Source organism: Sus scrofa, chromosome 2 (assembly GCF_000003025.6).
Source record: "Sus scrofa isolate TJ Tabasco breed Duroc chromosome 2, Sscrofa11.1, whole genome shotgun sequence".
Classification (NCBI taxonomy): domain Eukaryota; kingdom Metazoa; phylum Chordata; class Mammalia; order Artiodactyla; family Suidae; genus Sus; species Sus scrofa.
The window spans coordinates 103,375,639-103,402,346 of NC_010444.4; the positions used below are offsets into that span (position 1 = coordinate 103,375,639).

The 26,708-nt window shown below is 39.6% G+C and overlaps 2 protein-coding genes across 28 annotated transcripts in view; one reads left to right on the plus strand and one right to left on the minus strand.

Annotated features, from left to right (window-relative positions):
• The window catches only part of CAST (calpastatin), a 122,886-nt gene extending 119,901 nt beyond the window's left edge, over nucleotides 1-2,985 (plus strand). For 24 of the 27 annotated variants that reach the window (XM_021080966.1, XM_021080972.1, XM_021080941.1 and 21 more), the window contains one exon: nucleotides 693-2,447. The gene's annotated coding sequence lies outside the window, so the exon portion shown is untranslated. Of the gene's footprint in view, nucleotides 1-692 lie in introns of all 27 variants that reach the window. The other 3 variants (XM_021080896.1, XM_021081005.1, XM_021081001.1) reach the window with 3 other exon arrangements.
• The window catches only part of ERAP1 (endoplasmic reticulum aminopeptidase 1), a 36,639-nt gene continuing 12,720 nt past the window's right edge, over nucleotides 2,790-26,708 (minus strand). Inside the window, 15 exon segments of the mRNA XM_021085396.1 lie at nucleotides 2,790-4,518; nucleotides 8,687-8,768; nucleotides 9,298-9,438; nucleotides 9,926-10,087; nucleotides 11,246-11,430; nucleotides 12,284-12,440; nucleotides 13,858-14,041; nucleotides 14,609-14,688; nucleotides 16,381-16,535; nucleotides 18,063-18,134; nucleotides 18,282-18,413; nucleotides 21,798-21,929; nucleotides 23,090-23,203; nucleotides 23,543-23,697; nucleotides 24,467-24,587. Of these exon segments, the coding sequence (XP_020941055.1) occupies nucleotides 4,363-4,518; nucleotides 8,687-8,768; nucleotides 9,298-9,438; nucleotides 9,926-10,087; nucleotides 11,246-11,430; nucleotides 12,284-12,440; nucleotides 13,858-14,041; nucleotides 14,609-14,688; nucleotides 16,381-16,535; nucleotides 18,063-18,134; nucleotides 18,282-18,413; nucleotides 21,798-21,929; nucleotides 23,090-23,203; nucleotides 23,543-23,697; nucleotides 24,467-24,587 (2,028 nt within the window). The 3' untranslated portion in view covers nucleotides 2,790-4,362.

The window sequence follows — 26,708 nt, forward strand, 5'->3', positions numbered from 1 at the left end:
ATTCAGGGAGGCTCTTAAAAAAATAGACCATCTAAGTATAGTTGACTCTTTGAAACCCAGATGCTCATGACTTCAGGTTACTGAAGCCAGACAAAATTAGCACGTTATATCTTACAGTGAAAAGGCCTTGTGATATTACACAAAATACAAACACATGGTGGGGTAGGGAGAAGGAGCCCCCTAGGATCTGGTGGTAATTACAGGATTTTGAGAAGAGGACAAAGGAAAAGATTGACAATTTTGGTTTATCTTGGTTTTGGAAAATAAAGCGTTATATTTGATTCTACTTAATGGTGACTGAAGAGCTGGTATAGAAGAGGGAATCTCAGATCTGTCTTGAGAGCTGGGCCCTTATTAACTTCAGAGAGAAGAGGTCTTGTTCTAAGCCATAAAAGCCTATAACCAGTTACTGCCAAAAACCTAAAAGAAATCAAAATGTAAGTTAAATTGGATTAGGCTCTCTCACCATGATCCCCTTGTATTTCCTATAAAGAAGGAAGGTACACTGATTAGAACTGCTCCAAAGATTTTTCTCCAAAATTATACGATGAAACTTTTATCTCCTCTCATGTCTACTTCTGGGAAATTCCTCTTGATCTGTTATCTAGTGCTTCTGCTAAACATAACATTTATTATGCCTCTGACAAGAAAGTTATCACATGGCTCACTGTATTTTCTTTGAATTTTTCAAGGTATCTGCATAGACAATCTTCAGCTGGTAGATGGTGACTTTTTGAAGAACAAAAGGCTTGGACAACAAAATTTTTCTGGGTGGCTTCTAGTGGTATTTGTTGAGTCTTTTGACATCCTCAACATTGTTTGTTATTCTTTTCCTGGAAAGAAACTGAATTTGTCTGGTTCATCTGTGTCATTATACTGAGTAGTGATAAATGTTGAATTTTTAAAAATTGCTTTCAGTTGGGAGAGAAAGGAACTTTATATTTCTAAGAGCTATATTTGATAGTTTCTTAAAGCAGCACACACAAAAGGAAAAACCTTTGCAAACTTTTGCACATTCTACCCATAGTGCCTGAAAATCTCATTTGTATTTTCAGTCTGCACTTAATTTTGTTGTTGTTATCATTTGGAAAACAATGCTTTACATATTCTTCAGTGTTCTGACTTCTCATTACCCCTTTCCTCTTGAGCTTTTGAAACTATATTTGATGTTTCTTTGGTTAATGTGGCTAAGTCAAACAAAATACTGTACATCGGGCACTTATCTCCTCTTGAGCTGCTAATAATAGATGACCTGGACAGATGAAGAAGCACCACATCTCTTTTCAGGCTGAACTCTTCTTTACCAGCGGCTAGGACTTCAGTATCTGACACCCAGCACAGGCCTGCTGAGGATAACTGATTCAAGTCAGAAGAGTGAAATGCAGACCGTCACTGCATAGCAACTTCCAAGAATAACAAAATCTCATTCTTAAAATACTCACATGACTTGAACTCTGGTTTACTGCATTAAGCTCTGCTTTCCATCCTCTCTACATAAAGCTAAGCAGCACTTGTTTTCTTAGAGCCATTGCCACATTAGTCTCTGCACTGTACAGCACTGGCTTCATGGAAGTTGGGTTTACCAAATACAAAAACAAACTTCTACATTAAAACACACAAACAAAAAGACCTAACATTTAAAAAAATCTGCTTTTTACCCCATAGCAACTTGAGAACTAGGGTCTGATATCCTACAATTTTTTTTTCTCAATATCATTGATGAAATTAAATATTTATCAAAATCCCATTTTTATATCTTGGTACTTAAAGCAGAAAAAGATATCAGGTACACATCCTAAAACTGATTTGGAGTTTCTTGTTTCAGAGAAGACAGCCTTCCTTAGTATCTGTTTAAACTATGTATTAGAACTTAGTTGACTTCACTAAAAATAAGTAACATCACCAATACTGTCTAATTGGAGGTGGGGGGCAAGCAAAAATAACGTATTGCTTATAATGGGCATCTGATTTTGTTAATACTCTCTAAAAATTCTCTTTAAAAATCATGTGTTTGGAGTTCCTTTTGTGGCTCAGAAGGTTACGAACCTGACTAGTATCTATGAGGATGCGGTTCAATCTCTGGCCTTGCTCAGTGGGTTCAGGATCCGGCGTTGCCATGAGCTGTGGTGTAGGTCACAGGCGTGGCTCAGATCTGATGTTGTGGTGGCTGTGGCTGTGGCGTAAGCTGGCAGCTGCAGCTCCAATTTGACCCCCAGCCTTCGAATTTCAATATGCCGTGGGAGTGGCCCTAAAAAGACAAAAATAATAATAAAATAAAAATCATGTGTTATACCAATGGGATTTCTCACTCACTTTAGATGTCTCTGTCCTATCAGAGATGCAGACATTATTCTAAATCTGGGAAATATAAGGCAGGATGATGGTAACTAAACAGACCTTTTCAAGGCACTACCAAGAAAATAAACACTTTTCCTGAGGGATTTTAACTATGTGTCTAATTCTTCCATTTGAGAAGTAAAAGTTGTTTTTTAAAAAAAGTAAAACCTTTGACATTGACAGATGTATTAAACAAGGATGTGGCTGCAGTATTACTCATTTCCATGAATATATACAAGTATTTTTAAATTACGTACCAAAATCAGACATTTGAGAAATGCCTACAGAAGTAAACATTTAAGGTATTTTGAATATGCCTGTTTATTACAAATGTCTTCAAGACTTGGGTATTTGCTGGTAATTAACGATGAATTGAGTAAGCTACAGGATCTAAATTAGTCCTTTTTCATCCATCTAATTTGGAGGAAATAATTACAAATATGTGCTTTGAGGTAAATAACAATTTTTTTATTGCCAAAAAGAGTTTTGCAATTGTTGTGGCAATACTGTGTCTATTTAGAAAAATGGCCTTCTTCAAAAGCAGATGAAAATAGGTTCCTCAGGTGACCAAAGCTAAAAACCACTATTTCCATGTTTCATTAATCAAGACATAATGATGCAATTAAAGAAAAATATTTTACATTAAAATCTTGGCTTTGTATTTTTTTAGAAGTAAAACATTTGGTTTATTTTAGTCTTCAAACCATTAAGCTATGCAATATGTACGAAAATAGAATTGTAAACACATTTATGTCCAGAAAAGTCCCCATTACATAGTATATTAGAACACATTGAGATTTTCCATATCATTTTCCTTTATCTTTCTTACATTGTGCAATGTATTTTAAAAATTCATGAAAGATTTCAATTCTAGCATAATACACTGTCTTCACTTAGCCTCTCATTTACTAGGAACTGTAATGCCTTACTGGCAATAAGTGCCAATAACAAGTTACACAGGGATTATAAACTAAGGCAGATAAGGAACGGGGAGAGGAAGCATCCACCTACCTAAGAATCAATAGCTTTCAGGTTCAACTTCAAATGAAAGATTTCTCTTCTAGACCTGAATGCACTCTGCCTTTTCAGAAGGGACACTACTAGTCAGGGTCCCTTAGGAAACAGCACATTCAAGTTAGGATTATCTGAAGAGGGTTCTATAAAAGGCAGTTTGTGGATTTGTGGTTTTGGTTTTTTTTTGTTTGTTTTGTTTTATTTTTTAATGAAAGCAGGGGAAGGATGTATGGAAACCCCAGATCCAGCCAGGACTAGTTGAAGCCAGGCTCTCACTTTACCCCCCACAATAAAGGGATGAAAGGAGGACGCACTTACTAGAGTGCAGAGGTGTGGGAGGCTGTGTGGAAAGAGGGCCATCTCTCTGGAGACCTTCAGCTGGGGGAGGCCAGCCTGAGGCAACCTGCAAGGGGACTGGGAGAAGAAACATCCCCATCTACTCCCTCTCACACCCCAGCCCGAATCTGCCCTCCGGGGTGATGTGCTGAAAGCCAGAGGACAAGGAAGCCTCAGGATGTGGCCCTACAACAAGTCAGCCCCAGGGTAGGCAGTAAGGGGGAGATGTGGAGAACAGATCAGGGCTGTTCTGGCTCAGTCATTGCTCTAGGTGTTCGTGATTCAGTGGCTGCTACTGTTCAAAGTCTTCCAAGGAGGCTGACAGAACTTAGGGATGACAAACACGGGAGAAGGCTGTGGGGAGTACAGGACTTGGAGATCACAGGGCTTAAGTATAAGGTACTTTACTTTTCCATAGTGTGGAACCCATCGCTTGGGTTTACATTTCGAGGCAATGCCTGTACATGGGACAATGCATGACAATGCATGGTGGCAGTAACCCACTGATGAAAAAGTCAACAGCCAATCTTCACAGGAAGGGTCACGTGAATAGGAGTTGAAGGGAAAAGAAGCATCTTCACTGGGTGCCAAGACAACCATCTCTAGTTTGAAAATATTCACCTTCAACAACAGTTTGGAGATGACACATCACAGGAACTGGCGGGGAACAAATTCTTACAGCTGTGTAAGCTTTTCATCTTGTAGCCACACTCTGATTTTATCAAAATTCTTATCCATCCAACGTATGTTTTCCTCAATGGTTTCAATGGTTTGTTGGACACAACGGAGCTGAGACCCATTTTCCTTCAAAGAGCTGAAGAATTCTTTTACCTTGTAAAGAAAAGTCAGGTTTTTAAAGATTTTATTTTATTGAGTCACACATATAAGTTCAGGGTAGTTAAAAGAAGACTGAGGCCAAAATTCCAACATTTGTCAAACTTCTACACAGAAGGTTGGGCCAGGTGTCTGGATATGATTATGTGTATAAGCTATATGAAATGAGCTCATGCCTCATGATGTCAAGTTTTGAGTTTTCTCTCTGCAGCTTTTTTATTTATTCGCAGTTGCCAGATTCTAAAAGACATCACTGTTTGACTCTTTTATAATTAAGTTTTAATCAAGTGTATATATTTAATGTGTATTCTGCTATGTACACACAGATGCAAACTTAATTTTTTAAACATATCTGAAAAAGCAGACGGTGCAGAGCATCTTCTTTGCCAAGCAAAACAGTTTCAGCCACTGAGTGTAGACTTTCTCCATGGGCCTGGCCTTGTATGTTATTATAGCAACACTGCGGGGAACAGGGTTCTTAGCAGTTTGTGGTGGTAATACCCTAAAACTTGCCAAATTTTTTTTTTACCCTAATCCGCAATTTATGCGTTGTTCCCTCAAGATAAAATCCACAAAAAGTTCCCCGTGATTTGAGAGAGATAGGAGACACTTGGCTATCTCCTTGAAAATGTCTTTGCTATTGTTTCACCGCTGGGTGTTTTATCCCCTTTAAGCTCATGTGAGGAATAGGCTGGCTTTGCAACAACATGGACCATTGTGCTTCTCTGTTTCACTTTTAAGGGTCCTTAACCTTTTTCCGTAAGTTGTCACAACATTAATCCATCAATTTTTGATTTCGTAGACAGGAAGCAAGTCTAGGCCAAGATGTATTATTTATTCAGCATAGATTCCAGACAGTTAATTCCTTAAAAATCCATGTCATAATAATATCATAAGTTTGGGAATAAGAGGGGGGTAAGAATAGGCTTTAGAAAGATCAAGTTCCAATTCTAAATGATTCAGGGTTGTTTTAAAGTTTTATTTCTGTAGAAACTTCCAGTGAGCTGAAGCCATGCTCCTGCTATAGCAACCCAGGAAACACCCCGCTTTGGTGTCCTACCTTCAACTGTACCTCAACCTACTGTTTCGTACTCTCAGAACTCAAGATTAGTTGCTAAGCAATTAAAAAATCACTCTGAGTACTCTTCAAACCACGTCACTAATTTTACTAACTGGCCCAATTAATTAATTAATCCTGAAGGAGTCTATCATGAGAGTGCCACTAAAAAACAGACCTCCAAGGGCTGTGACAAAGCAAGCTGTTAACCCCTGCTCTCCAGCTTATCCTGACCCCAATTTATTGCTCATTTTTACTGGCCTTGGGAAATTCAGCTTCTACACTGAGTATGTATTTGATTCAAACCCCCCTCCTTGAGAATTTTTCTATGCAATCAGAAGTGTGATATAGGGTAAAAAAAAAAAAAAAAAAAAAAAAAAAAACAGGCTTATCCTACTAATCTGTTTGACCTTGAGTAACTTGATTTAACTTCTCTGGGACTCAGATTCCTCATCTGTCACAGTGAAGGCTGTTAGTGAGGACGTAGTTATGTAATCTGTGTGAAGAGCAGGACCTAAAGCCCAGCCTGTACCAGGGATTCACCCTCATCCATTCCCTCATGAATATTTACTCTGGTACTTACTCATCCCTCTGGCTTAATTACTGTGCAAGACACTGAGCGTGGTCATGAGGCAAGCAAACACCCTACCCTCAGGGAGCTTATTCTATGTGGGAAGACAGGCAGTGAACTACAATGACTCTGACTGCACTACTGTGGGGAAAATAAATGGGGCTGTGACAGCAACTAGGGAGGGGTGGCCTGCTTTGGAGAGAGTCATCTGGGGAGGTGACCTTTGAGCTGGGATCTCTAAAGGAAAAAGCAAGCCTTTCCAGTCAAAAGTTAGGGAAAAGGCAAGCCAGGCAAAATAAGAAAAAAGTACAGAGGCTCAGAGCCAGGAGAAATACCTGGTAGCCCAGGAGCCGGAGGAGGCTGAGGGGCTAGATAGAGTGGGTGAGGGCGAACGTAGGAGTGTGTGAGAAGTGGCTGGAGAGGCGGGCAGGAGCCAGGTAAGCAGAGGTGTAAGGTTTTGTTGCAAGAGCAATAGGCAGGGTTTCAAGAAAGGGTCTGTCATGGATAGGTTTTCATTTTTTTAAATTTAATTTTTATTAGAGTATAGTTGATTTACAGTATTGTATCAATTTCTGCTGTACAGCATAATGACCCAATCATATATATATATATACATATATATATGTATATATATATATATTCTTTTTCTCACACTATCTTCCATCATGTTCTATCCTAGAGACAGTATAGTTCCCTGTACTGTGCAGTAGGACTTCATTGCTTATCCATTCTAAATGTCATAGTTTGCATCTACCGACCCCAAACTCTGCATCCATCCCATTTTTAAAGGTGGTTTTGGCAAAGTGGCAGGAGGGAGGCTAGTTGGGAGGCTGTCACCATAGGCCAAGCAAGAGATGAGAAAGGCTCAGCTGGGGTAAGAGCACGAAAGTGCATGGATACGGTGCAGCTACTGGGGGCAGAGCCAACAGGACTCAGGGATGAATCAGATGTGAGGGGAAGTAAGGGCTCAAGATGATGCCTACATTTTAAATGTCAGGAGGACACGCTCTGTTCTGACAGCATCTTGGGCTCTCTCACTTACATGCCCCACCTCAGGATTTTTGCACCTGTTTCCTCTGCACACAAAAGAGTTATCTGCATTTCCTTCCACATCTGCTCAGATGTCTGCTCTTCATAGTACAAGGCATCTCCCTCACCTGGTCACTCTCTCCGTACCTTATTCCATCTTCAGAGCACAGAACTACCTGATGTAGGGTGATCTGTCTGTAATTGTCTGACACCTCCATAGAATTTAAGCTCTATGAGGGCAGGGGCTTCGTCTATCCTATTCATCATTGTAGCCCTGGAAACTTAACCCACACCTGATGCAGAGTAAGAATGTAGTATGTCTTGAATTAATTGATGAGAAAATAAATAAACAAGTCAATGAATGAAATGTTTTGTTGCTAGTGGTCTATGGACACCTATCTTGCCACACCCTATGATGGCCCTACAATCATCACACAGAACACTTAAACTGTTGACCTCACCAGAGTTCAAGCTTGAATTATTATGTGCAAGTTAGTTTTACAAGCCTGGGTGAGGCTACGAAAAAAATGGAGGAAAGATAAGGGTTGTGATATTTCCTTTGCATTTTCAAAGCATTCTCCCTCCATCAAGCTAGATCATGGTGCAACAAGACTACACAATGGAACTGTTCCTAAAAAAGTTAATAACTCATAGTGTTTTCTTATCTTCCTTTGGTTGCTAGGAAGCTGTGATTAATTTAGGGTACGATTGCAATAAATTTTCCTAAGCATAAATCCCTCATACGACTACCTCTTTCTGAACACTATGTAGCTTAGCGTTCTTCATTTTAACATTATTTTATATATGGACCTAATAAATTGCCTGAAAATCTTCCTGAAGGTCAATGGTACATAAATAAGTAATAGGAAATCATGAACTTGGAGAACAGTGGAGAACCTAGCTTCCAGACCTGCCTCTTTCAAAATAACCAGATGATCACTTCAGTCATGTATACCTCTAATAATCACTTTTAACATCCCAACAGGGATGAAATATCTAAAGTAATTTTTTTTTTTGTCTTTGTTGTTGTTGTTGTTGTTGTTGCTATTTCTTGGGCCGCTCCTGCGGCATATGGAGGTTCCCAGGCTAGGGGTCGAATTGGAGCTGTAGCCACTGGCCTACACCAGAGCCACAGCAACGCGGGATCCAAGCCGCGTCTGCAACCTACACCACAGCTCACGGCAACGCCGGATCGTTAACCCACTGAGCAAGGGCAGGGACCGAACCCGCAACCTCATGGTTCCTAGTCGGATTCGTTAACCACTGCGCCACAACGGGAACTCCCTAAAGTAATTTTTTAAACCCTAAAATTGTAATGGCACAGCTAAGACTTAACATGTTTGGGAGGAGGCACCGTTTTCAATATTTTCTTTGTAACTCATTTTGCTCATGTCAAAAACACCATACTGAACAAAACATACATCCAAAAAAACATACACAAAACCATCTAAAAAGAACATTATTATGTGACAAAATACATTTCTAACTCAAAGTTGTTTTGTTTTTACCTCTTCAAGCCGTGCTCTTGTCGAGAATTGATTGGTTGTTCCAATTACCATGTGGGCTATGGAATTTGAGCCAAGTTCAAACCTAGAAACAGAAATTGTCAGAATGTATCGTGAAATACCCATTCATTTGACATGTATTTGAAGTGCCTCACATATGTTACAGCAATTAACTAAAAACTGGTTAGATACAAAAAAGACGTGATCCTGTGCTCCAAGGGGTTAAGATCTGGCTGAAAAAAAACAAGCACACCAGCCACTGAATAAAAGATTAAGTACCTTAAAGAAAATGATAAAAGTAGTTAGATAAGGGCTATTTAACAAGCAGAAATACTAAATGGAAGACAGGCTGAACTGTGCAGAAGAAGGCTTAAGACAGGTCACTGGGTACAAGAAGAGCCTATTCTGGATGGAAAATTTAACTAGCCAGATTGATTAGTTAGTGCTGAATTAGAGTTTTCAATTTTCTAAGGATATTTTAAGTATCTCTATTTCCTATCTTCTGAAAAAAAAAATCCCTTTAGGTTACCACTGTTATTTTTACAAACAGAGCTAAAACACAGCCAAGTTCAGGACTGTTTCCCAGTCATAGCACAGTTTTTGGCACTACTTACTTTTGTACAAGTTGGTTCCAATTTTCCCTCAGAAACTGCCAGGCCAATGGATATCCCACCGGGTTTCTGCCAACAGCTCTAAGGATATATGGAAACTCTTGAGTTTTTATTATGTCTCCCTTAAAACTTTGATCTAGTAGCCTAGAATGATTAAGACAAGAAGTGTTAGCAATGTATGGGCCCTGAAAAAGTTACAAACGACTTGAATGAAGTAATTTGTGAAAGAAAAAAGTCAATCTGCCAATAATAAAGACCCCAAGGATAAATAGGTTACCAGAGCCCTGAGCAACTCACTATAGCAACAGAATAGTAAAAACTAACATTTATGTAGTGTTTACAACACCCATTCACTTGTATTCTCTCATCTGCTCACAAGAGTAGTTAAAATAGGTACATTATCTATTTCCAAATGTATTATTTTAAAGATACACAAATACATACTCCTTTAAATATTTCTGCTAACATCTGCTGCTCCCTAATTATTTACCGTATACATTAGATGTGTGCCCTCTTACAGAAACATTCCCAGCAGAAAACAGTCCCTGGCCCCAGTAACAAAAATAGATGCCAGAAGGATCTGATCTAATTTAATTCCGCTTGGCTCCATGAACATGAATGAATTACTCACCACTGAAGCTTTTCTTTATTTTGGCTCATACTGAGAGCAAATTCAATGTGGTTTTTCTCGGTACTGGACAATGACGATTGATATTTACTATAAAGAAAATCCCATCCTTCAGGGTCCTGGGCGCCCACAGCAAACACAGCCACGGTCACGTCTCTGGGCAGGCTGTGGGAAAGAACACAACTGCTGAGAGACTGAGATGAAGGAAGTGTGTGTGCATGCCCAAGGGTGACCTGTAATGAAATGATCAGAGAAGCATGCCTGGAAATATAAACCAAAATAATCTCTTTCCTTCAGTTATAGTTTATGAAAAAGGCAAGAGAAAGTAACTAAAATTAGGTTTTAGGTAGCATTCTCAAAAATGTAATGTGAAATGCCACTTTTACAAATATCTCCATATCCAACATTCTTTAATGGTGTCTGGTGACATGACAGGTGCTCAGTGTTTAAGCCAAAAGAAGAAATTCAAACTAGACTCAAGATGTAGTCCCTGAACAAAAGTCAAGAATACAAGAGGACCACTGTCTGTAAGCACTTCTTTCTTTTTTTTTTTTTATTTTTTTAGGGCCACACCCTCAGCATATGGAAGTTCCCAGGCTAGGGGTCAAATCAGAGCTGCAGCTGCTGGCCTATGCCACAGCCACAGCAACACCAGATCTGAGCCGTGTCTGAGACCTACACCACAGCTCACGGCAACATCGGAACCTTAACCTACTGAGAGAGGCCAGGGATCAAACCTGCATCCTCATGGATACTAGTCAGGTTTGTGACTGTTGAGCCACAGCAGGAACTCCTGTAAGCACTTCTTTAAATGGAAATGTGTACGTAGTTGACTTAATATTTCCGGGATGGAATTTAAGCCCCCAATATAAAAAGACTTTAGTAGAGCAAAAATAAATTTCCAGATATAGAAAGATCCTACTTTGCATAGCAGTGTTAGCAACTCCTGTAAAATGTCCCCCCCACCCCAACTTCCTGTTAGGGGCTTGAGAAGCTTGAAGAAGCTACCATGAGAGGCAATGCCTCTGTTCCTGTCCAGTACAGCTGCCTCAGTTCTGCTAAGGCTTGGTATCCTTGGCTGTATGAATCAGGAACTATTCTAACCCCATTCTAACCCTACCGATACTGACTTTTGTCGCCTCCTAGCACTTCTTAAAACAGAAAGTTGAAAGGTACATAATCTTTAAAAAATCTTTTTTCCCAAAAAGAGCAGCAGGGAAAACTTGTCTATACTTATTTTTTCTCACAACATTTAGCACTGATAACGGAAAACAGAAAAGATACCCTTAACATGAGCAAACTGGTTGTTTGGTAAGAACAGACCTCAAATTTCCATCAGCTTCCTTCCACTGTCTGAAGTAGCCTTCTGCCAGCTGCACACACGGCTGATACTTGCGCACACAGGCGAGCAGGAGCAGCTGACTCCGCAGCAGTCGCTCTGAGACGGAGCCCTCGTCTGTCCAGGTCTGCTTATCAATGAGGTCCCTCAGCAGCCTGATGAGAAAGTCCTGCAAGAATGCCACACATATCACCAGTACTGCCCCAGGTCATCTCATGGTTTATATAATCCAATATATCCTCAGGTGTTGGGGATCATTATTATTTTTTTTGGCCCACCCGCAGCATGTGGATGTTCCCAGGCCAGGGATCAAACCCACACCACAGCAGTGGGGACCCAAGCTGCTGCAGTGACCACACCAGATCCTTAACCTGCTAAGCCAAAAAAGAACTCAGAGGGATTATTTTTTTCAAGCTTAATCTTGAAAAAATTTTTGTTTTTCCAAAACCATGCAATTCTGTTTATATTTCATTATAAAAGAGGTCAAAAGCAGGAAATAAATGATTTCAGTATCTGCCTAACAGTCTTTTACAAATATATTCTTATCTAATTAAAATCAGGATGAACTGCTACTTGTAAAACTAAAATAGTCAGCTAATACGACCAAATTTTGAGACTAAATTGTAAGAGCAAATTACACAAGACTTCATTGCATTTTGCCAAAAATAACACCTCTGTGCCTTTTGCTTAAGAACATGAGTCCCAGAAAACCTTAATAGCAACTGTTACAATACAAAAGTAAAATGAAATAAAGGATTAGTTAAAGGAAGGGAATTACAAATCTATGACAACTAAATTCAGAATCTAACAGTGTGGCGTCTATTTTTAGGGCCAAAATAAAACCAAATCTTTGTTGGTCAGTCCAAATACTGAGGTAATTTTGGTTTACTTTAATATATGTCAAGGGGTTTATACACACACACAACACACACAACACACACACACACAATGGTGAGAACTCTTCCACGCCTACACAAATGCAAACCAGTTACCTAATTATTCCACTTATTTCAGGCTTTTACCTTGAATTGAGTTTCCACTTCATTCATGTCTCTTTTCTCCATTAACTTATACATAGGTATCAGCTCATTCAAACCCTGGAACACTGGCATGATTTCAGTTTCACGTTTCAAGTACAGGGTTAAATCCAAGGCTTTTTCAATTGATAGCTTTCCAATGCTGGTCAAGAGATACCAGGGTTAGCCGTTTAAGAGAAAAATTAGGAAACCAACTCTTTGTTTCAAAAGATGTTTTAACAATCATGCAGCAAAATATTCAACCAGATATAAATGCCCCCACTTATACGTAATGACCTTTCTGTGGATATCCTTCCCGTCACATATAACACAACATCTGGCATGTTTACACTGTGAAGGTATTCTGTCAAGTAACAGAGCTAGGGTCAACTTGTGGTTCAGATGAAATGGGGGCACATCAGCATCTGTCCCTCTTTCAAACAGCATTGTGTGCTGAACTTCCAGAGTGAAATGGTCAATTTGATCAAAGACCCTTCAGGAAACCTCATCAGAGACTGCCATTCAGTCAAAAGTCTGATTTCCTGGAATCAACACATCCTTGTGTCCATGTTAAAAAGAAACTGAATATAGATATAAATTCTTCACAACAGAGGGTTGGCATTAAAGGCCTCAGTGGTAAGGTGCATGCTCGTGTTAAGTAGACACAAAGCTCCCTAAGATTTAAGCAGTAATAAACTTTGGAGGGGGATATATGTAGGCAATAGAATCAGGTAGATAAGCACACCACCCTTGATCCACTGTTGCTTTCTGTCACCTCAAGAGGCCCAGAAAAGGAAGAAGTCAACTGTTAGGGCAGAGGGACAGGGGGATGAGACTTAGAGTCTTCCCTCCCATTGGGGTGCCTGCCCTTAGACTTCAGTTCTGCCTGAATATTGAAGAAGTCTGAATTTTAGGCTTGGGGGACATTTCCTGAAAATCCATTGTCATAGGCAAATAAAGGAGTGAACACTATCCTTAACCACTCAAAGATCATCTGGTTGGGCCACATTTTATGAGCTGCTGTTATCCTTTTGATGAATGAACTGAATGCCATGGAATTTGAGTTCAATGCCATAAAGATGCTGTGAAGCTCAGGCATCCACTTTGGGTGGGGTGGGGGGGCCATCCCTCCTTTAATCCAAAAGAGGTAATGCCAACAACTTGTGCCTGGGCCACTTGGTCTTCTAAGAAGACTTCAGGGTTGTTAGAGACCCTGCAGGGAAGAAACCTGACCAGTTGCAGCAGGGCCAGGAAAAGCTGAGGACTAAGCTTTAGAGACCAGGTAAGGGGCTTCTCTCCAGGATGTTGGTCTCTTGGTTTTCTGCATGCTTGCCTGAGTCTGATCTGAGATACAATGAAAAAGACTGAAGTACAGATTCATTCCTTTCGTTTAGTCAGCAGACCCTGGTAAGAAGTTAATCCTAAGGCTAAAAGCAACCTTGAAGTGTGAGAAGAATTTAGGAGAAAACACTCTTCAATGTCTCATTAGCAATCAGTCATTTTTATCTTTAGAAATCAAGGACTTGAAGGATAACAGCAGCTTTCAGAAATAAACCAGGACCTTGAGGAGCTTGCATTACCTGACAAGCTGAAATGCATTGTTAATGAGACTGGCCCGATCATTACTGCTGATTGCCGTGTGTGTTGTTTTTAGAAGGCCAGTCAAAGAATCCCATCCGTCATCTTCATAATGCACAATGTAATAGCCATTCATCCCCACATTAAATTTGATCCATTCCACCTCTTCTGGGAGGATGAGCACATCTAGAGCAAATAAAATAAATCATAGCTCCATTTTTTTTTCTCTTGACTGGCAAAAGCTTTTCTGATCAGAGGCTGGACAAGGAGACTGAGGCAAGTTTAATATTGAACACTTTGAATCCTGAAATGAGTTTCATATTGAATGCATTCTTTTTAGGAACCAGAAAACAGCATCCCAATAGATAAAAACCAATATTAGTTCTAGACACCAATTTTGTGAGATAGATCTCTGAGAAGAAGGCTGCCATATTTCAGGCCATGCATATAACATAAACCTGCAATGTTAAAATAAGGGGCAATTTCCTCTATTATCCCTCCTCCTCAGCATTATATAACTCAGTTATTTTAGTCCCCATCCAGCAAGATACTGGCCTTCTTTTTTGCAACCAGACAGAACTTTCAACCCTATATTCTTCAGTAGAAATTGAAAATCAAGGATCTGCTGAGGATAACGATTGACCTCATCCTTTTTGTTTCAACCAAGATAAATACCAAAGAAAACTTTTCTAAATCTTCCACATTTCCATAGTTCCTTCTTAAAGTAAGCTAGTTAGTTCTACAAGAAATTACCTGTTTTTGTCTTCAGCAAAAATCTTTGGATGGAGTCTGATTTGCTGGTGATGAATGTCAATGGGACATGCCACAGGTACCTAAAAGAAAGGAGGTTGCTCTGTCCAGTCATGGATTCAATTCAGCAAGCAGTTGTTAAATCCCCTACCATGTGCCAGGCACTGGCCAGTTAAGGAAGGATGGCGCCAAAACCTGCTATAGTGAAGAACTCAAAACATCCCCAGCCTATTTTCCAGCTTTGAAGGTGTTGCCAGATTGGCCATGATACCTTCAACTTGGACTTCTTGACTAGAGCTAGGAATCTGGGCTCCAGTGAGCCCTGGCAGCCTTAGCAGCGATTGCCTAAAGGGATCTCAGGGGGCCTAACTTAAACAATGTGACCACTAGTAATAGCACAAATTGACAGCATGTGCCTTTTAAACCATACACTGAGAACACAGCGTCACTTCCATGGAATTCCTTCCAAGGATGCATACGCTAAATCTGATTATGAAGAACCAGCAGAAAACCTAAATTAAAGGACATTCTAAAAAATAACTAGCCTGTACTCTTCAAAAATGTCAAGGTCAAGAAAGGAAGACTAAGCAACTGTTTCAGAAAAGAAGAACTTAAGAGATGTGACAATTAATACAATATGACCCTATATTATATCCTGAACCAGACTTTTTTTCTTTTGCTATAAATAGGTTATTAGTGGGATAAGTTGAATCAGGTTTACAGATTTGGTAACAGCATTGTACCAAGTTCATTTCATAATTTTGATAAAAGTACTAGGATTACATTAGTGTGTGCTCTTGTTTTTTAGGAAATACCATACTGAAGTATTTCAGGGTAAAGAGGAATCATGTCTCCAATTCCAATCATGTATCCAATATTTATTTATACACCATACATAGAAAAATAGATACAGATAGAGCAAAATTTCTGGAAATGTTTGCTATATTAAGTTATATAGAAGGAAAGTAAGCAAATGTAGTAAAGATTAACACATATACCTGGGTAAAGAATATATGGGAATTCTTTGTACTCTTCTTACAACTTCCTCCTAAATCTGAAATTATTTCAAAATTTAAAAACTTTGAAATAACATCCATCTAGGGATTTCCCATCATGGCTCAGTGGTAACGAACTCAATTAGTATTCCTGAAGACGCAAGTTCGATCCCTGGCCTTGCTCAGTGGGTCAGGGATCCAGCATTGCTGTGAGCTGTGGTGTAAGTCTCAGATGCGGCTCAGATCCCGCATTGCTGCGGCTGTAGTGTAGGCAGGCAGCTGTAGCTCCAATTGGACCCTTAGCCTGGGAACGTCCATATGCTGCGAGTGTGGCCCTAAAAAGCAAAAAAAAAAAAAAAAAAAAAAAAGCATCCCAATGATGTCCTCTGCAAGCTAACCAACAGGAGTCAATCTCTAACTCTGACATCCAAAGAAGAGACTCAAGTCTCTTGAATTTCTCAGAAATCACCTAATAGTTACCTCCATGGCTCCAACCAGAATGCCAGGCACAACTGTAGTTTTGTAGCAATCACTTAGATTGGAGTTGATTTCAAGCCAGTAACTGGAAATTACCATCATATCTAACAATGACTCATGAGAATGGTAACATAATGGGATATCATCTTCATTTTGGTATAGAAGTCAACTTCATGGAATATATAGATTTGACTCAAATATATTCACAATAAAGGTAAAGGGCACAACTTCAAAAATAAGGTTTCATCCCACAGGGCCGATGTTACCTCGGCAACAAAATGAGTTTCTCCCTGCGAACATTACCCAGTTTCAGGGGCGTCATCCAGTCCTTTCACATAGTGCTCCTGCTTCACGTGTACGTTCCTTCCTCTCACTGTGACAGTTACCAGAGGAAAACCCTTCTGCAGGGTCCAGGTGTTCATCATGGTTTTCACATCAAGTCCTTCCTGTCGCCAGTGCTGGTTTAAAAGAAAGAGGCAGATGCGTGACCCACTTGGACCAACTTTAAGAGGAGGGAGAACCCAAACTTGTGCTCCAGTGAAGCTCTTCCTTGTCGCTTCCCCTGCTCCCTTCGCCCGCCGTCTGCAGCCACAACATGTCCATTAGAGCACCGTTTACTTTTCATTCTCCTCCTTTCTTATGCCTTGAGACCAGGTACTACACCTGGTTCTCCTGGGCACACCTTGGGCTTGGCACTGGGTACAAAGCAGGCATGTGAATGAATGAAAGGAGAGAAGGGAGTTCCTTTCATGTCTCAGTGGTTAACGAACCCAAATAGGAACCATGAGGATGCACGACCTGGACTCGCTCAGTGGGTTAAGGATCTGGTGTTGTCGTGAGCTGTGGTGTAGGTCGCAGAGGCGGCTTGGATCCCATGTTGCTGTGGCTCTAGTGTAGTCTGGCAGTTGTAGTTCCGACTTGACCCCTAGTCTGGGAACCTCCATATGCCACAGATGTGGCCCTGAGAAGCTCAAAGGAAAAAAAAAAGGAGGGAAGGAACAGAAAGTGGCCAGGTGTTCAACACCTACAGAACGAGGCTGGCTCTCAGACAAGCAAGATGGGGAAAATGTTCCATCAAGAGCCTGTAGTTTCCAAGTGGTAACACCAACATGGCTCACACTAACAAGACATCGTGATGTCAAGTGAGATCTATTCACTGATGCTAAAAGAGCTTTCCAAAAATACTTAAAAGCTAATAAAAGGATAAAATATGCTATAGGACACATCTAGAAACTACTGAATAAAGCCATCTCTAAAAGCAACAAAGCCAAAAAGATAAAACCTTGAGGCATAAAATTTTGTTCCATCTCCAGACTCACCATCAGCTACCTGTGAAAATATTCCACAAGTCCAGATAAAGAGATTCAGTCTTTTTGTGTGTGTGTGTGTGACTCAGAGGTTTTGACTTCTTTATAGCTTAGCAGTGAAAGGCATGAGTTACATCTAAATTCAAATCCCTGTTCTGCAATTTACTAATCATACGCCTTTGGATTTCATATTCCCATCTGTAAAAATAGGGATAATAGTTCCTGCTCGCAGGCTTATTGTGAAGCGCAAAGCAGGCAATACACATAAGTGCTTCACACGTGCCTGACACATAGTAAGTGCTCGAGAATGCTCACTGCCATTGTAGGTTTTTTCACAAATGAAGAGCTATGGACATGACTGACAGGGTCTGACGGATACAGTCCTAATCTGCCACAGGAAAAAAATGTCATAAATCCACTGTGTTACAAAGAGTAAAGCTGAAGAAATTAGTATCAGGGAGACGTGTTACCAAAGAAGGTTGGACAATTCCCTTGTGTAGATAGATTTAAGACAAACTGTAAAAAGCTGTCAAGTCTGGTATAGTTTAAACACAGTCTTATCTAGAGGGAGGTTGATCTAATCAAGGACCCCAGAAAGTTTGGCACAGAACTATCCTTCAAAGAACATGGTGAAAAAGAATGTGCTGCAGGGTAACACGTACAGATGTAAAAACTTACTGATGATGAAGATGAATGTTCACCACTAGAACAAAATCCATCCATCCTTTGTGTGCCATCTGTAGGGCAAATCTGAAAACCAAAAATAAACACATCACTCGGTTCTGCTGAAAACACTTGTGATTCCTCTCAGAGGGATTAATGTGGTACAGAAAAAAAATGAATTAAGATAATAAGCGTGTCAACCCCAAATGTAGAGAGACACAAAAACATACTCACACTCGCCATACTATTCCACAGGTCCTCGTTTTTGGTGTTTTTGTAACTATATTTCTGGAGATACTTCACAATACCACTTTTAAATGCATCCACACCGAGATAATCCCTTAGCATATTCAGAATACAAGCTCCCTGAAAAGACGATATAAATCACTGTTAGCTGTAGTTTGGTCTCCATCAAATCTACTGCCACACTATTTTGGAACAATTCTTTAAAAGGCAACTACAGTAACATTTTTAATGTCTGGCAATTTGTGGAACAATTAGAGAAGGTGGGTTAAGCTTGGACTTGTCAAGGCAGGAGATCAACCCAACTGTTCATGCTTTTAGTTCCTTGGATGGTTATTTTCTGCCAGCAACCAAGCCTCCCCAGTATTGGCCACTGCCATTATTCACAGGGGAGTAGATAATGTTAGAAACTAAGTCCTGGACTTTGAACCACCACGTGGCTCTCCCATCGCCACTCTGGGGCAGGAGTGAGGAGAGAGGGAAGCAGAGATATGTATCGGGAGAGGCATGGTGGAGCCAGGCAGCGTTGGACTGGGAGGGCAAGAGTAACGATGAAAAAAGGAACAGAATTCCTACTCACTCTGTTCCCCTGGTAAGAGCTCCTTCCCCTTCCACTCCCATGCTTGTAGATCATGGGTCACAAACTCAATTGCCTCCAGTGGCCAGAGAGGTGACATAATGAGAGCAGCAGTCCATGGTGAGAAAAATGCTATTTTATGTTCTTTCCCCCACACTTTTCATATAACTTAATAATCAAGAACTTTCTCTCAACATGCACCCTCTTTTAAGTCTTCTTTTTCTAAGGAATTGTGATTCCCTCTTTCTAGAAAACCATTCCTACTTCCTTTTTTTCCTGAAAAGTCCCAATTCATCTTTTAAGATGTAACTCAAAAATTTCCTCTGGGAGACTTTTTTTGGTCCCCTCAAGGCAAAGGTTCTCTCTCCCTTTCTCACTGGCTCTAGGGGATTGTGGGGCCACTAGAGAGACAAAACCTGGATCCCTGAATGCCCCTGAATGGGTGCATATTCCCTGCCAATAGGATTGGTATCTTTTCTTCTTTTTCTTTTTCCTTGTGTGTCTTTTTAGGGCACACCTGCGGCATATGGAGGTTCCCAGGCTAGGGGTCAAATCAGAGCTAAAGCCACCAGCCTACACCAGAGCCACAGCAACGTGGGATCCAAGCCATGGCTGCAATCTACGCCACAGCTCACAGCAATACCAGATCCTTAACCCACTGAGCGAGGCCAGGGATTAAACCTGCATCCTCACGGATGCTAGTCAGATTCATTTCCGCTGAGCCATGATGGGAGCTCCAGATTAGTATCTTTTTTACTGAGGTATAATTGACATTTAATATTAGTTTAGGTATACAATATAATTCAAAATTTTTATATACCGCAAACTGACCACTACACTAAGTGTAGCTGACATCCACCACCACACATAGTTACAAATATTTTTCTTTATGATCAAGACTTGTAAGATCTACTCTTAGTAACTTTCAAATACCCAAGAGAGTATCATTAACTATAGTCATCATGATGCACATTTAGCTCTATGATGAATTTTGTAACTGGAAGTCTGTGCCTTCGGATACTCTTTACCCATTTCACCCCTCACCCCTGGCAACCACCAATCCATGAGCTCATTTTTTGTTGTGTTTTTGTTTATTTTTAGATTCAACATATAAGTGAAATCACATAGTGTTTATCATACTTTCGGACTTAATTCACTTGGCATAATGCCTTCAAGACCCATCCACACTGTCACAAACATAGAGATTTCCTTTTTTTATGGCTGAATATTCCAGGGTAGAATGGACACTTATGGCAACAACTATCTTGACTATTGTAAATAATGCTTCTAGAAACATTGGTGTGTATATATCTTTTCAGACTAGCATTTTTGTTTTCTTTGATTAAATATTCCAAATTGGAATTGCTGGACATGATACTTCTATTTAATACTTTGTTTCCCATATTGTTTTCCATAGTGGCTGCAACAATTTACATTCCTACCACATGAGGTTCCCCTTTTTTTCCACATCCTTGCCAGCACTTGGGTCCTGTCTTTTTGAGAATAACCATTCTAACAGATGTAAGAAGAGGTCCCGTTGTGTTTTGATTTTCATTTCCTCAATAATTAATGATGGAGAGCACCTTATAATGTACATGTTATCCATCATGTCTTTGGAAAAGTTTCTATTCAGTTCTGCTCATTTTTGAATCAGATTGTTTTCTCTAGTTGAGCTGTATAAGTTCTTTATGTATTTTCACTATTAACCCCTTGTCAGACATATGGTTTGCAAATATTTTCTCCAATTCAGTAGGTTGCTTTTTCATTTTGTTCTTTCTTATACAGAAGCTTTTGACTTTGGTGTAGTCCTACTTAGTAATTTTTCTTTTGTTGTTTATGCTCTTATGCTTTTGGTGTCATATACAAAAAAAGTCATTGCCAAGACCATGTCAAAAAGCTTTTCCCCCATGTTTTCCTCCTAGGAGTTTTATGGTTTCCAATTTTACACTCAAGTCTTAAATTCATTTTGAGTTAGTTTCTGTGAATGTCTTAAGATGGTGGTAACAGTTTCATTTTTTGCATGTGGTGATGGGAGAAATAAACCATTTATTTTAGAGACTGTCCATTCTCCATTATACATTCTTGGCTTCCTTGTCATAAATCAACCATATATGTGTGGGTTGATTTCTGGACTCTATTCTGTTCCAGTGATCTGTGTGTGTGTTGTGTGTGTGTGTCTACATGTCCGTTTTATGTCTGTTTTTAGCCCCCCTGCACAACTGATGGAAACATCCAAACAAGAAATACTTTCCTGTCTGCTGCACATAAAAACAGCCAAGCATAATGATAAATTACACATTCTCTGCCTCAGTGAGGATAAGAGAAAAGGTTGGGAATGGAAGGAAAAGCAGAACCCGGAGCTCGTAAAGGAGATATGATTTAGCTCCTGTCTACATTGCCAAGGGAAATACAGGTCCGGTATGACCAGAACCTTTTTCCCCTCCAAAACAAGCCAGAAATCTGGATTTTTAAATAAAATCTCCCAGGTATTATATGTTGGTAATGACTTTGAATTCTTTTCCTGAATACATCATGTGGGACAATACTTTGCATTTCAAGAGCACAAACCATTTCCAAAGGCACCAAAAGTCAAGCTACACAAGGGCTGGGATTTTTTGCCAGGCTGGGTACAAACCTGATACTCGATTAAGACATATTCATGAATGATAAACATTTTCTGTAGGCCATGAATATTCAACTTATGACAGTAAATTAAGAACTGATGACAATATGACAACCTTTAGGATTTTAGGTCAAGCTTCAAGTTAGGCCTAAAAAAGTTAACTCTGGGCAACGTGGGTTAGAAGAGAAGGCATTAAATCTGGGTTACTCCTTATGAAGAGAAAGTCACCCACCACTCTATCTATACCTCTATGCCCCAGTACTTATAACTTGAGTGTCCAAACTGTACCCATATCACTATTTTTTACCTTTTCATAAGAAACTTCATCAAACATCTCCTTAATCTGAGCAGAATTCTCCACAGGTGTGGACACAGGGTGTGAGGAATTTAATGCATCTACTTCCATCGCATCAAAACACTTACCAAAGAAATAATCTTCCTATTGAGATGGGAAAAAAGACATTACTTATGATTTACATTTAGGTTAAAAAATATGAAATGAGGAAAGTATGACCTAGGGTATCAGGTTTATACTCCAAATTTCTATCTTCTAAAGAACAGCCAAGAAACTTTGATTTTAGATCAATATTTGAACTTTCGTTTAAATACCTTATCACCTTAGAATAGAAAAAATGTCCTATTAACTTTAGAACAAAACCATTATGTCTACAAACAATGCCAAAATAGAAAACCTAAAAAGTATAGTGATTTCAGTATCTCCAATCATCATCTCTATATTTTAAAGCAAAGAAATTTAGCTTTAAAACAATGTAGTGAAAAAAAAGTAATGGAGAACAAACCCCAACTATAACCTGGTTAAGACATATTACCCACTAGAATAACAGGCATATACAGTCATTTTCATTATTAAAGAGTATGTGGTAACAGGGAAGTATTTATAATCTACTGTAGTATAATCACTACATGTACATTATAACTACATATATGTTATGTGTGTACAAGATGATGAAAATAGGAAATGCATATATGTACAGAAAAAACTAAATATGGTAAAGGCTTGATTTTTATAAAAATTTTTATATAAAAAGTTTCTTTTTAATTGTACTGTATGTGATTTTCACAAGTTAAACACATGATTTTTAAAATTAACATGTAGAGATTCCAAATCATCAAGTAAGGCTGTGACTGATGAGTCTAGGTTCTTTTACAACCAAATGAGCAGTTACCTTAAACATAACATTTAACAAGTAGGATCCTATTGGAATAACAGCAATCTGTGCCTAATACTTCTTCAGTGAGCAATCTGAAGATTGGGAAAGTGATATGGAACAGACAGGGTTGCCCTTATTTCCATTTCTTTGAAATTAAGGGAGAATAAAATTTAATACTAACTTAGAAATTGTTATGAAGTGATTGTTAATGAGCAACTGAGTTGGGAAATAAGGTTTTGTGATAGATACTTCAAGTTCACTAGCATTTTTGGAAACCTGATTCATATCTTTCATATCTAAATTCCCAGGGAAGTTATCCATCTTTTTATGCATTCCATCATCAAACATCAGGAAATGTTTTCTAGCAACATTAAACAACATAACAGGCTAACGTAAAATGTAAGAACGATAAGAAAATATGTCTTACAACTTTCAGGTCTGGATGAGTCACGCTAACAGACACGAACTCCATAAACTTGGCAAATCCCTCATTTAGCCAAAGATCATTCCACCATTCCATCGTGACAAGGTTCCCGAACCACTGGAAGGAAAACCTTACTCAGGTTATTCACACATTTCTAAGGAGACTGGGATATCAACATGATCATAAACATAAGACATTCAGAAGGAAATAGATTTAATATGTATTATGTCAGTATATAAATGTTAACATATTCATAGAGCTAATATTTTTTCAAGGTAAAAAAAAATTTTTCGACATGGTATCTAATATTTTAAAGAAATAATTTTTCCTCGGGGGAAAAAGGAAAACTAAAAATCAAGCAATAGAATTCCTATATTAGTATGAAATAGCCTATGTCCCAGAAAAGCAACACAGATATTATTGATACTTTTTAAAGGTGTGTCTGAGCCTAGATACCTGGTGGGCAAGTTCGTGGGACACAGTCATCGTGATGGCAAGCTTACTTGACACAGAAGATTTTTCAGCATCAAGCAACAGAGAAGATTCCCGATACGTGGTTAGTCCCCAGTTTTCCATAGCACCAGACTGAAAGTCAGGAATAGCAGCAAGATCTTGGGAAGCAAACAAAAATATATTACCAATCTTAAGCTATACATTGCCCAAACACACTAACTTTCAGAACAGATGGGTGCAGGGATCAAAAACAAAACAAAACACTAGGCTTCCCAAATAGAATCATGGACTCTAGACTGGAAGAGCACTTCCCAATGGAGCAAAAGGGCACCATGACTCATTCAGAGTTACTTTGCTGCTGTGTGGCAAAGTCAGGCTTGGTTCTCCGACCTCCTGACTCCATTTCTAATTCTCTGACAAGATATTTGGGGCCGAACAATCTTAACCATTGCCTCAACAATCCACTCAACTTTGGATGCCCAAGACTCCCATACACCTAAAAACTCAAACAATAATTTTAAGGGCCATGTAAGAAAGGAATATGCAGCTTTTCTTATGCTATATCAATGCATTCGCTCAAAAAATTCATTGGGTATTCTAAGCTCCTACCAAATGTGTGTCAGTAATGAAAAAAATGCAGCTTCTATCCTTTGCTATCTGCCCACTGATATAGTTGTATCTGTCTTTAAAGTCAGAAGTCAAAATTATCCCCATGCCACATGCCTCTGGAATTGTATCACAACCTGCTTTTACTACCTGAGGATCAACCTGAGGCTCGACACCTGCCAGGTTTTTTTTTTTTTTTTTTTTTTTTTTTAATGTCTTGAGGGGCTATAGAGCTAAAGTGGGAGATGCCAATTAGGAGGATATAATCTACTGCTGGGGTCATTAGATGTTGCAATCTTAAAATCTGTGCAAAATCTATACCTTGTTTGGGTAAGGGATATGGGATGCTGAAATAATCCTCATAAAATTCGAGAAGAGTCACTGCAGCATCCAGAGCATAATTTGCCTGATTTATCTTGTCTGGAACAGCATATATGGAAACCTGAAAAGAAAGGCACAAAAAAGTTATCCAAATGCCCTAGGAGTGTCTCCAAAAGACTAAGAGCTTCATATTGTGGAATATGGCTGCCAATATTAAATGAGACAAGTATAAGTTCTATTTCTCATATTAATGCTGACTATTCCCCATTAACTCCCCTGCTGAAAACTATTACAAACACTGGATAACAAACAAAAAATGTCCTTTTAGATGTTTTCATTAAATAGTAAAGAAGTCAAGAAGACTTAGTTGCCAAAAGTGAAGTGACAGTAGGGCCCTGAGAAGTCAGCAGAGCACTGCAACCAGCCTTTGCCCTGAGGACACTAACCCAGCACACACGGACTTGAGCTTAGGTTTTCATGGCAATGAAGAACTTAGAGGATAAGGAGACAAAGTCCAGAGCCTGCCCAAGATAGGAAACCTAAGAGGAAATGTACCCTGCATAAAGCTGGACCCCAAAGGACTGAGCCCTTACTGTAAGGGGAAACTAGAAATAATAACTCCCTTCCTCAAGAAGACTGCAAGGGATAGAATGCCTTATTCAAACCTTCGTTCTGTATGGGGGAGAACAGGAGAATCTCCTCAGAGAGTCTGTGGCCAAAAGATAACCTTCATACCACTTATCAGCTAACCACCCCCCAATAACCAGAAGGTCCAAAAACCTGAAGCCATAATTTAAAGTGATCCCAAGGCTATAAAGTACTCCCAGTCACCTGACAGGAACAAATACAAATGCTCTCTGGAAAAAAAATCCAGCTTCAACTCAGGTAATAAAAGTTTACAGATGCAATGTACAATATACACAGAGGAACAAGACACTGTGAGCAAAAGCAAGCAAAAGCAACAAACCACAGAACCAGCTACAAAAAGACTTCACATATGACAATTACTAAACATAACATACAATATATGTTAATGTGTTTTAAAAAATAAAAAGACTAAAGATATGTGGTGCATAAAAAGGGGTTTGAGGACCCAGATCCAATGTGGGTGAAGGTTGGGGGGGTGGGTTTCCTCACACCTCCAAGACATTATCCATGGGGTGTCCTATATTTCAATTCAATTCTGACACAACCTGGAGATAGTGTCAGATTCCACAGGTCAAGGAGTCAGTCTTAACAAGACTGCTCCCTACCCCCACATCAGACATGAATGAAAAGTCCAGGTAATCTCCTGTGCTTCTGACCTAGCAGCTATAGGATGGAGGGTCCAAGGACCCCCTCCTAGGGTCTGACTGATTTGCTAGAGCAGCTCAAAGAACTCAGAGAAACATTTTGCTTACGGATTACCAATCCATTATAGACAAATATAACTCAGGAACAGCCACGTGGAAGAGATGTGCTAGGACAAGGTATGGAGAAAGGGTGTGGAGCTTCCATGCCTTCACCGAGCAAGCCACTCTCCCAGCACTTCCACTGGTTCACCAAGGTCTCAGAAGCCATCCTTTTGGGTTTTTATGGAGGCTTCACTGCACAGGCAGGATTGATTAAATCATTGACCACTGGTGACTGAACTCAGTCTCCTGCTGAAGGTCATGGTATAGGGCTCAAAGTTCCAACCCTCCAATCACATGGTTGGTTCCCTGACCTAGTCCCCACCCCTAGGTTACCTAGGAGCTGTCCAACTGTCACCTCATTAACATGAAAAGAGACACCGTTATCACCCTTACCACTTAGGAAATTCTGAGTTTTAAGAGCTCTGTGCCAGAATCAGCCTGAAGACCAAATGCGTATTTATTATTATAAATCACAATAGCACAGCATGGAAGACACATAAAAATGATCATGCATAAAGGGTTCATGAAAGTGAGCAAGTCGGTGGATGGGTGTTTTTGCTAATAGTTTCACTGCTGAACTGAGATGGCTCCCTACATCCAAGTCTCAAGCATCATCTTCATATCCTCAGGTCAGTAGAGATATCTCCACAAGGATAAGAAGCCTCAGCCCTACAGCAACAAAAGGCAATTCAGTGGAGGAACACTAACTACTCAGGCCTCAGGGAAAACCAGTGCAAATAAATGAGGTAATTCCAAATAAATTATCCCTCACCTCCTCTCCAAACATTTTATTTGCATTCAGAGCCACAGTATATTGTTGTGTAGGCTGTTCACTATGCAGTGATACC